This window comes from Taurulus bubalis, assembly GCF_910589615.1.
Source record: "Taurulus bubalis genome assembly, chromosome: 10".
Lineage (NCBI taxonomy): Eukaryota > Metazoa > Chordata > Actinopteri > Perciformes > Cottidae > Taurulus > Taurulus bubalis.
Window position 1 is genome coordinate 19785385 of NC_136598.1, and position 12021 is coordinate 19797405.

Sequence of the window (12021 nt, forward strand, 5' to 3'; positions counted from 1 at the left end):
ACTCAGCTCCTTTCTAAAGTATTTGTGCGAGTGTGTGTGTGTGTGTGTGTGTGTGTGTGTGTGTGTGTGTGTGTGTGTGTGTGTGAGAGAGAGATGTCTTGCAGGCCGAGCAGGTGCACACAGAGGGATAGGGCCCACTGAGCAGAGAGAGGGAGAGACGGGAGAGATGGGGGAGGGAGGTCTGTCTTACAGGTCATACAAAAGAGCCAGTGTTTTCTCTCTCACTCTATCAGAGAGAGAGAGAGAGAGAGAGAGAGAGAGAGCGAGAGAGAGAGGCGCTTCAGTCACATTGTCCTCACATAGCCCCTCGCCCTGTCACCCCCCCATCACCCCTCACCCAGTGGCCTGTACACAGCTCTACCGCAACATGTGGGTGCCTGAGCTTCACGTTCACTTGGATTTCATTGGAACTATTTTTGTGTTTGTAGAAGTACGACATAACGAAAAAAGTAAAACCACGCACCTCAAATGTGCTGTTTGGTTAATTGTAAAGTATTTGAAGTCAAGAATGTATCAGAAAATACAGGTGGGAACTAGCTACTGCAACTCTTTTACTGTGTACGTGTGTTTAAAGGCAGCATTCCTGAGCTTACTGAGCTGTAGCCGGGTGATTAATAGTAACTAGCTGATTGTTTAAGGACTGAAATTCCTCATTTTTTTCCTTTGCTTTTACACACGCACACACTCACACACCACACACACATGCAAAGAAACAGTCACAGTCACACTGGCGCTCAGTCCCTCAGACAGGCTGCGACATAGTGAGAGCAGGAAAGGATAAGTAAATATACACAACAGGAGAGAGAGGATGCATGTGTACTGTGTGTGTGTGTGTGTGTGTGTGTGTGTGTGTGTGTGTGTGTGTGTGTGTGTGTGTGTGTGTGTGTGTGTGTGTGTGTGTGTGTGTTTGTGGGTGTATATGAGAGTTATTGTGAGGCATTCAGGTAGAATAATGGAAGCTCAGTATGCAAGTTGTCTGCACAGGGAATTCAGGACACAGAAACATTATCCACCTCTGGCTCGTTCTCTCTCTGGTTCTCTGTCAGCTCCTCTGTTGCTCTGCTGCTGTTCTCTTTCACTCTGATTGTGTCCGACTCTCATTCCTCCTTCTCTCCTGGTGCCTCTGCTCTTGTCTTCTTTTTCTTCTTTTTCTGTTGTCTCTCTCAGATCATCTATCTATCTCCCCTGCCTCTGTTTTCTTTCTGAATTTCATACTGAATTCCTCTCTGAAGTGTGTGTGTGTGTCTGCCTGTGTGTGTGACGGATATATCGCTTCGCTCTGTTGTTTATGGTCATTTTTGTTGTTTTGGCCCCAGCGGCCTGGCTCGGACCAATGATGTGGTATCCTGGCAATAGCCGACTTGGCAGGAGAGACAGAGGTCTCCCGACTGCTCTGCTTTGTGCCTTCCTTTTGGTTGGAGCTTGGGCTCGCTCCAATGTGACTTTCAGAGAAACGGTGCGATGCCGTCTGATTGTGGAGAAAAGCGAGTGCAGCAAGACAATGACACAGATACATATGCTTAGCTGCTCATCCTCTACAAAGGAGGCAGCAGACAAACAGGCTGCTTTGAATAATGTGTGTGTTTCCTACTTGCAAAAATGTGTGTGTGTGCATTTTTTTTGTTATATAGGTGGACATATATGATTTGCGTTGATTGAAACACACTTTTTGAAACAAGCGTGCATAGATTGTGTGTGTGTGTGTGTGTGTGTGTGTGTGTGTGTGTGTGTGTGTACATCTTTCCTCCGCCCCTCTGCTTGCCCCTCATAGTGTTTAATGTGTAATTGAGGCTCCCATGAAGAGTAATAATGGTTAACGTAGTGCTTTTGAATTCCCACAACTCTGCCTCCATTCATAAGACTTTAAGGCAGACGACTCTTTATTCTCACTGGACGATTTCTGTCATTATGACTTAATAACTAGGACTGAAATTAATACTGAACGACATATTAGCAAAATAACAAATCAAATGATAGATTTTAATATGTTAAACCTTTTTAAGATGTTTTATGCAAATACTGGTTTAGCCTTTTATGCGACATACTTTTATTTGAGCCCAGCACAGTGGAATGTGCACTGGACACGCAGACAGTCACCCGAAATGCCACCGAGGCTGCATAGTTTAAGCAAACACCTCTGTGAAGTGGAAACTGTAGTCACACATTCCCAGAGTGCATGCATGCATGTGTGTCTGTGTGTGTGTGTCTGTGTGTGTCTGTGTGTTCACACGATGGTAAGTATGTATGATTCTGTAGCTGATATATCACACATTACCATGAGATCATCTCATTCACATCCTTCACACATCGATCTCTGAACCCATCGGCTATCGGTCTGACAGCACGTGATCCTCTGGGGTCAAGGGTCGTTGGTTCTGGTGGAGCCAGAGAATAATTTAGCTCCTGGATTTCCTTTGCCGTGCGCTGCTCCTTGTTTACAGTCCGATTAGCAGCTTCCGATGCGAGAGTTGAGTCACTAATTTTAAAAAGACGACAGCCAGTGGATTCTGAGATTTCATTTTGCCCAATGCGTTCTCACTCTTTGGTCTCCACGCGGACTGTGGACCTGAATTCAAGCAAAGCCTGCTTCAACGTGATTGGTCCATACTACTCAGACTATAAACGAAAAAAAACAAAGCGCTTCCGATGCCAAAATCTCATCCCGATCAAAAGAGATCATTCACGTTAGCTTACACTTGGTGCACCTGCAGAAAAAGGACAAGGAGAGGAAGCTGAAGGAGGCACGGATAAGGAAGGAGGACAGTAGGAGGAGGGCTTGAGCAGATACTGTTAAGAGACTTGAAACGTTGTTGTTGAACATCATTTTCACATGAAGTCTGCTTGAAAGCGAGAAACCAGCAATAGTTCCTTTGTATACATGATTATCTGTCTAGTATGAAGCTCCTGCCAGCAGCATGTCAGCTGAGCTTAGCCTGAAGACTGGAAACAACATTCACCTGAGGCTCACTAATTAACGCATTATATCTCATTTGTTGAATGTGTGCAAAAAAAACGAAATGTGCATGATGTGGATTTACATGGGATTGTGTGCCGGACTATTTCTTGGCTGAGAGCGGTGACTTTTCAGTGACCGATACCTTCGGACAGAGCCAGGCTAGTTGTTTCCCACCGTGTCCAGTTTGCCTGCTTAGTGAAGCTGATAGAAGAGCGGCGCGGCAACCTTCTTGGGAGGTTCAGTACTACTTTTCTTTTAATATCGACTTGCATCCTCTTCCGTTTGACTGTTTCTTGGTTGTCAAAGTTTTCCTATAGTCACTGGAAAAAAATCCCATCTGAAACCTCGACAGCTTCTCTTACCAGCTCAAATCAAATGTTCTCATTCTCAGCGGCTCAATTTTTTGCTCGCCAGATTATTCATATTTGCATACAAGATTACTATCACAGCATTTAGCTAATGTATTCTTCTCTCCCTCTCGCTTCCTTCCTTCTCTCCTTCAGGGCTCTGCTGTAGAAAACCCTCTTCAGAATATGCCTTGTCTCCATGGTAACAGACCTCAGGCAGACCCAGGAAAACATCCACTCTCGTCCAACCTACCTGGTCCTGGATCGTATTGACGAGGATTTTAACCCAAATTCACACAATTAATCATTAGAAGTTTCTACTCTTTAGGGATCACAATGCAAAGGACTTTGTGTTCTCTCTAAATGATCCCCCGAAAACCAGGAGGAAAACTTCATTCAAAAGTTGGCTTTTCCTTGATCATTATGTCGGGGATGTATATATATACATTCGCAATTAAGGCTTCTTAAACTGGGCAGCACCAGTCCCATACTGGTCTGAAACCAGGACCAGGATGCACCAGCTGTTCAGCCAGGTGCTGGGCCAGAGGGATCTGTCCAGAGCAGGGGACCTGTTTTCTCTGGAGGACACAGAGATCGAAGCCTGTCTGTCTCAGGCTCTGAACCAGATCAAGGCCATCTCCTGCTCACAGGTCAGTGAGCAGAACCAATCACACATACTACAAGGGCAGCTGTCAGTTTGAGAAATTACTCATGTGCTTATCCATAATTCATCTTTTTGCCTTCATTTATCACTGTATCGCTAATGTTATGTATCCTCTCACCGTCTGCCGGCTGACAGGACTACTTGACCAATGACAACGACCAGGCGGTGGTGGAGATTTGCATAACGCGCATCACCACGGCCATCAGGGAGACGGGCTCCATCGAGCGGCACAGCACGGCGCTGGTGGGGCTGTGGGAGTCGTGTCTCGAACACAACCTCACCCCGCAAGGTGAAAACACAGAGGACACGCCGCATACCAAGATCGCCTCGGACATCACCAGCTGTATCCTGCAGGTACACACACAGGCACGCGCACACACACACATTTCTTTTTTGTTTGACGCGCAAACGCCACATTCAGTAGTACATACCTCTGCACATATCTGTTGACACTTTGAACAATGACTCTGTATAATGTGATACTTCAGCACTGGATTTGCCAGACAGGGTTTGGTCCGTATAAAAAAAAAAAAACAGTGGCACATAGAAGCAGATTTAGGGTTTATACCCACCTCAGGACAGGAGGGCTTACTGTGCACCAACATAAACATGACCACCGATATGTGTCCGTGGACATCTTGCAGAGCAAGCTAGCTAATCGGGCACAGATAACTCCATTGTTGACCTTTGTTAAAGGTTAACAAATGGACACAAATGTCTGTCTGTCTGACTGATGATCCTGAAAACAGTCAAATCTAGAAGACGATGAGACGGACATCACCTGGATAGAGTATTCAGATCTTTTCCTTAATTAAACATTGCAATATTGCAGTATGTAAATAAACTATATTTCAAGTAAAAGCCCTTCTTTGAAAAGGTTTATTTGCAAAATGTACTCATAATATAATAATGATAATACTACTAATGGTAATAATACAGATAAACAGCCCTTTTGAGTATTACTGGCTGTTATTTATGGTATTGTTGGACTATTATTACTGATGCATTAATGTGTGTAATACATGTTTCTATTGTAGTGGAGGTTGAGGTGGAGAAGATCTTTACTATTTTATATACTTTCACGTATAATCTATTACAATATTATATATGCCAATCTTCTTGCTGCCCTAAATCTCCGATAGAAAAAAAAGATTGGGGAAATGATGTCGAAATAAACCAAATTTAAGCTGCAAAACATAATTTGTGTTCTTGTCTGTCCCATTATTCATCCTCCCAGCTCGAGAACCAACACTCAAATATACTTAATTTTATTGTCGGGTGACATTTTTTTTAACTTAATGCTGCAGCTAACAGGTGAATCATAAGCTACAACTATCCACTGTAGACAGCAGACATCAGGCTGAACGGCATGTTGGGTATTTGGAAGTAAAAGTAGATGAGGAAGGTTGAGGTAAGGTGGCTCTACAAGTGGAATTAGAACATCCATCCATCTTGCAACATATTCAAAGGTGTTTTTTTAAAACTATGTAATCACTGCTGAGGGTATTTTAAAATGTAAAATCTAAATGTTGCCTACTTCCCCCATCAGACCTCTGCAGCTGAAAGGCTTAAAAGCAAAGGGACTCTCACTCCCCCATTCGGGAATGTGCTTAATTCCATCTTAATGAGACCGTTTCTTGAGGGAAAGGCACATACACACACACACACACACACACACACACACACACACACACACACACACACACACACACACACGCAGCGGTGAGACTAAAAGTTCTGACAGCTCTGACAGCAACTCCAGGCTCTGATGTCTGAACTCTAAACAGGAAAGCACTTCTCTCTCTTCACTCTCTTTCGTTCTCAGTCTTTTTTCCTCTTGATTTCATTCTACCTATTTTCCCCTTCTCCCTCCCGCTTTCTTTCTTTCTTTCTTTCTTTCATTCTTACCTTCTCTTACCCTCTGACTATCTTTATCTCTTCTATGATCTCTTCTACTCTTTTTGTCTTCCTGTCATTTTGAATCTACCGATGCACTAACATTCTTCTCAACCTTCCTCTGAGACTCCCACAGAGAGGAGCAAAAAGTGCAGGAAGAAAGATTGTCATTAGCTCACTGCTTGTGCGCAACACACACACACACACACACACACACACACACACACATACACACACACACACACACACACGTATATGCCTGCAGATTTCCGGCTTATGAATGCATCTACAGCGGTTTTTAAAAATGTTTTATATTGGTATTAAAGTGACTCTCCCTGATATGATTAAAGAGAGAGACGGGACAGATCAATAAATCCATACACAAGGAGCCTGGATAAAAATATAATGTATGTTTGTATTAAATGAATGCAATTGAATGTAGGTTGATAGATTGTTTGATGGATCACCCTGACTGAATAACGTGGTCGGTGATACTTTGTCTACACTGCCATCTAGTGGCTGAATAGAGATGTGACAAAGAGAGGGAAAGTCGACAAATGTTCCCTCTTGCAAAAACAAGTGTGAACATCAGGTTGAAAGGCATTCTGGGTATTCTGAAGTAGGCGTAGATGAGGAAGGTTGAGTTTGAAAGAAGTGTCTTGATGTCCACGGGGTGCAGTTAACCTTGCATGAATCATATTTATTTATGTAATTACTGCTGAGGGTCTCAGAAATGTAAATCTAAAACATGTCTACTTTCACTATCAGACCTGCGCAGTTAAAGAGGGGGTGGTTCTCTTTTCCATCTTAATGTGTCCTTGTCACAGACGCACAAACTCACTCACAAACACACAGACTTGCTATCAGTCTGTCCTGTTGAGGGTGCCAGTGCATTTCAAATCTCTTTTCTTCATTCTCCCTCCTTCACAAACCTCTGCACGTGTTGGCATCCTCAAACACAACACATGTTCTCTCCCTCTGCTACACACTTGAATCACATGGTGAATGTGAGCGATTTTTCACGTGTCTTAAAACCTGTTTTGAATCTTTCTGACACTTATTGCACTGCTTGAGGAAGGTGATGCTCGTAGCTTCCGCTTTTTGTCTGAAAAATCTATTTGATGCATAACTCGCAGGGGTGAGGGTGTTTTCAAGTCACACTGTTTCATGTTTTTGACTTGACACGCTCGGTGCCTCCACAGATCAGGCAGCTGTGCTTCTGGACTAGTGTAGATGTAAAAAAAACAAAAATGTTAATGCAGGACATTCCTTCTCAGTAGGTTTCAGATTTCCATACGGTATGGATTTTTCATATATATGCATATCCACAAGAAAAGCAACATTTATTTTTGTACAGTTTAATACTGGGAGCGCAGTGGAGCTACTTAGCTGTCAGGGTAACTTGCTTCACTCATGGTTCAAAATGACACGGCCAAATTGCATGCTGGGAAGCTGGGCGGCGAACAGCTGTTTGTGTACCGTGTCTTCCGGTCGGTCTCTTCCTGTTTTTTTGTGCGCGAACTCTACCCAGCATGCAATTCGGCGCTGTAATTTTATAACAAGTGTGAACAATGACTGAAGCAAGTTAACCTGACAGGTAAGTAGCTCCACTGCGCTCCCAGTATTAAACTATAAAAAAGAAATGTTGCTGCCTGTGCTGTTAATGGAATCAATGTGTTTACTCGTTAAAAAAATATATATACCGTGAAGCTGCCAGAATCTTACAAAATACCGTGATATGAATTTTTTGCCATACCGCCCAGCCCTGCTTCTCAGTATTGCCAATATGTAAACCCAGACTAGAGAGAGCTAGAACAACAGTTATTGTTTATATAAAAATATTTGTCCTTCCTTTCCCTTGAATGCATGTATGATGATTGCCATCCCTCTCAACCTCCTCTCTTCTGTTTCCCCCTCAGAACTACAGCTGTCCCTCGGTCATGGTGCTGGCCGTCCCGGTGGCGGTGCGGTTCCTGCAGAGCGGGAACAGGGAGCTGAGCAGGAACATGTCCAGTTATCTCTCCCTGGCTGCTATCGCCAAGGCTGATCTGCTGGCTGAGCACACGGAGGCCATCGCACTCAGTGTGCTGGGAGGTAGGACGCGCACACACATGTTTGTATACGCAGAAGATGATGCAGTACTCACTCACATAAACTAACATGCATATTTTAGATGTTGCTGTTAACAAAGGGGTAAAGTGAGTGAGTTTTACCCTTTCAAATTCCATGCAATGCATTGCAGTTCTTCTCCTTTTCTTTAGTTTCGGGTTCAGATAGATACAGACGTTCTTACAGGAGAATGTGTGTGTGTGTGTGTGTGTGTGTGTGTGTGTGTGTGTGTGTGTGTGTGTGTGTGTGTGTGTGTGTGTGTGTGTGTGTGTGTGTGTGTGTGTGTGTGTGTTGGGGAGTTAGGGTGTGTGCCTTTTGTAGGGACTATAAAGAGAGGAAGAGTCACAAAAAGAGCTTTGTACAAGAGCGCTGCTTAAGAATTAACACTATAAAGTGTTTTATTATAGGCGTTGTTGTGTTTATTTAGCTGTTGATGGTTGACGTATGGGTTGGGCTTGTAGAAGTGGTGCTCCTATGCTCTTCTGGGAGGGCTGCAACAATGGGATTAGCTGGTTTACTGGAGTGGAAAACTGAATTACTGTTGTAATCTGCAGTCAACGTAGTAGCAAACCACAGTCTTATCCTATCATGAGCTGTAGTGAGCGCTTTTACAATGATTCCCAACTCCCCGGGGATAATAGTGATGGTAAATTACAGCTGCTGAAAATCATCTTTTCCCTGATGGCCCTTTAATGCAGCGTGGAAATTCATACGTAAGACGTAGTTTATTGTATGGAGAAAAGGACAACCGATGTTTTGTGTTGTGCATTTTCTTCTTTTGGTCTGTGTGATACGTTGATATTCTTGTTCAACTTAGTTTTACTTTACTGTTTAATTCAAAAGGTTCATTGCTTGATTTGCCCCACAAAGAATTAAATTCCAAACAACTGTAGAAAATTAAATGTTTTTTTCCCATGACCAAATAATATGAATCTAGCTGAGGCACATATCCTCTTCAGGTGGACTTGTCCTCAGGCATTGATCTAATCAGTACTTTATTCCACTTCCCCTCTTAACGGTGAAGGCAGAGAGGGAAACTGAACTGACCTCTGGTCAGTGGTTAAAGAAAGGGATTCCATTTTTTCTGCCTTCTTAACAGGTTATTTTCAAGCTCATTAGTGTGGTATAGGTGTCTAAAGAACCATAGTTAGCACTGCCTGATGGAGATGTGTTTACAACTCAGGGTTGTACACACACACACACACACACACACACACACACACATGCTCCATTAATACGAGGGGGTTGCCATGCAGCGGTTCAGTTAATAGAGAACAGTTTTCTTGGTCGAGAAATAATTTAGGTCTCATTATGTGAACATGATTCTGTGTACATTTACATGTACGGATGTGCTTTTCTTGCTTTTGGCAACATGCTGAGCTATCACCACACACACACACACACACACACACACACACACACACACACACACACACACACACACACACACACACACACACACACTATTGCATGGTGCTTATCACCTCATGCAGCACCACAGTGATGCTCCCACCGAGCACATGTTCTGCCAGCAGCTCAGCACATGAAACAGCTTATAGGTCTCTGCTGTCTGGTTTATTATAAGTGAAGTTGAGCCAGGGTTTGGGCTTAGAGCGTTAAATAGTTGAAAGACACTTTACACCTTTAGTCATAAAACTGTGGCTGAAAATAGAGATACCCAGTGCCCTGCCAATGGGGAAACTGAAATCAGGTCTTTTTCTGATTAGAGTTGCTAGATGAGACTAATAAGATTAGTTTTTCATTCGGGCACTGTGTTGGAAACCTATGCCTGTCAACATGGCTTACTGTTGAAGTCAGAAGTGCACTAAGATACAGTTTACTCTGAAGAAAGAAACACCACAGCTTCTTTCGGGGAAAAAACCCAAATCAAATCAGCTAAAGCTATTTCTTTTTTGGGGAATTTTGGCAGCTTTAAAAAAATAATCGGCTCTATTTGAGGTACTCCAACAATGGTTAAGTCTTCAACTTCATGACACGATGACACAATGTTTTTTTGCGTCAGTTTAGTTTTCTGCACGAAGATTAGGATGCACATGCTGATCAACTTTGGAAGGCAGTGTTGGCGAAGAAGCGGTGCAATGCGCCAGCAAAGTTGGAGAGTAATAAGACGACAAGCTTTAAAAAATGAATGTAAATAATACACAATTTAAAATATTGAAAGGTTTTTACGAGGAAAGAAACATCTCAAGTATACAGACAATTATGTTTGGAGAGAAGCATTGAATATAAACATAGTTTAATTATTTATTTACAGTAAAACTCCACAGGACACTCTTTCAGAAATTATTAAAATTTCAAAGGGAATATGTTAAGTTAAATTGAATTAATTAACAAACTTATTGCACTGAACTGTGGTAGCTTCTGATATTGTTTGTTCCACCTCTCCAACTTTTATGCTCCATCTGAGTAATCTAATGAGCTATGCGCTCGGTGTTGGGCCAAAGTCAAACTCCGATAATTTGATCGAAAAGAGATGCAAATAAAGTCCCACACGCGTGTCAGTGTGTCATATCAATACAGTTTGTTATCCACACGCACGCATCAAATTCCTGTTGGTCAGCCGCTCGGGGGAGATGCAGTCATAATGTTTGTGATGGAACTTTGACCTGCGCATTTCTTTCCAATAGATTTATGACCTCCCCAAAGTCATCACATAATATCACACTTGTGTTACACCAGCAATCAGTGAAACATTGGCCCTTTCTTTGTGAGCTTAGAGAGAAACACAAAAAGAGTGGAGGGACAGAAAGTTACATGCAAATAGACACTAAAAAGCTTCCAGTGGCTGTGATCCGGCTTGACAGGGGATGAGGAACTGATGGTGGGTCCCATGAGAGCTGGAATAACACACACACACACACACACACACACACACACACACACACACACACACACACAATGAGAGAAAGGATGAAAGGGAACAAGGCTTGCTTGAAGGCTTTATTAAAGTAAGTTCATATTTACGTTTCCTTGGGCAGTTTTTATTGCAGACTCGGCAGTTTCACATTTTTACCCCCACTGCTGAGACGCTGAACATTTCAACCTCATGAAGCCTCTTGAAGCTCGCCTCTACTTCTCTCCTCCCCTCTCCTCTCAAAGCGCAACATAAACACAACACAACATAAACACAATACTATACACATGCCAAACTGTGCACACACACACACACACACACACACACACACACACACACACACACACACACACACACACACACACACACACACACACCCACATGCACAAAGCTTGCAGAAGTAAAAACAGATGACCTCTCTTTTTCCCAGCAGCCCCTCTGTTCAGGATGTGAGCTGATGTAATGGGGTTCGGGTAACGTTGATTATGGGGGGGGTGTGATGAGTTGGTCACACGAGCTAGCAAGATGGACTGTGCATGTGTGTGTGTGTGTTTACACTTTTAGTTTGTTACCAAAGCCTGAGGTCGCCACACGCAGGTTATTCTACTCATTTCACCCATTTGTCTGTGTTCTGTGAAAAGGCAATGTGTTGGCTACATTTTGTTCTTTGTTGTATTTTTTTATATAAATGTTGGAGTTCCATGGAAAGCAAACTTTATGAGGATGTGTGTGCGTGTTCACAAGTTACAGGAAGCCAGAAGCAGGATATAGCGTGAAGGTTTTATAGCTTGCTTTAGTAAACTCGGCCATTATCAGATGTCACGCACACACACACACACACACACACACACACACACACACACACACACACACACACACACACACACACACACACACACACAACAAAACCTGCACACAGAAACATATGGCATTGCTTTGGCCCCATAAGGATTTTAGAGCTAAAAGTTCCTTCCTTCTCAAAGTAAAACCCGATCTTAAGGTAACACTGAAGTTTGGAATGTGTCATCTGTCAGAGTTATACGTCTTTCCAGGCTCCCCTGCTGCGAAACATGTGTACTTACTGTACTCCGTCTTGTAAGTTCGGGAGGGTGGGTTGGATGGGAGCCGGTGTGAAAGGTGACTTTCCATTTCATAGCAGGTCACAGTTACAGGA

The 12021-nt window shown here is 43.1% G+C and overlaps 1 protein-coding gene across 3 annotated transcripts in view; it reads left to right on the plus strand.

Annotated features, from left to right (window-relative positions):
• Positions 1-3815: 3815 nt before the first annotated feature.
• Positions 3816-12021, plus strand: part of veph1 (ventricular zone expressed PH domain-containing 1) — a gene marked incomplete at both ends in the record, with an annotated part of 57699 nt that continues 49493 nt past the window's right edge. For all 3 annotated transcript variants that reach the window (XM_079225365.1, XM_079225363.1, XM_079225364.1), the window contains 3 exons: positions 3816-3953; positions 4103-4321; positions 7783-7957. In XM_079225365.1, coding sequence (XP_079081491.1) covers positions 3816-3953; positions 4103-4321; positions 7783-7957 — 532 coding nt within the window. The remainder of the gene's footprint in view (positions 3954-4102; positions 4322-7782; positions 7958-12021) is intronic.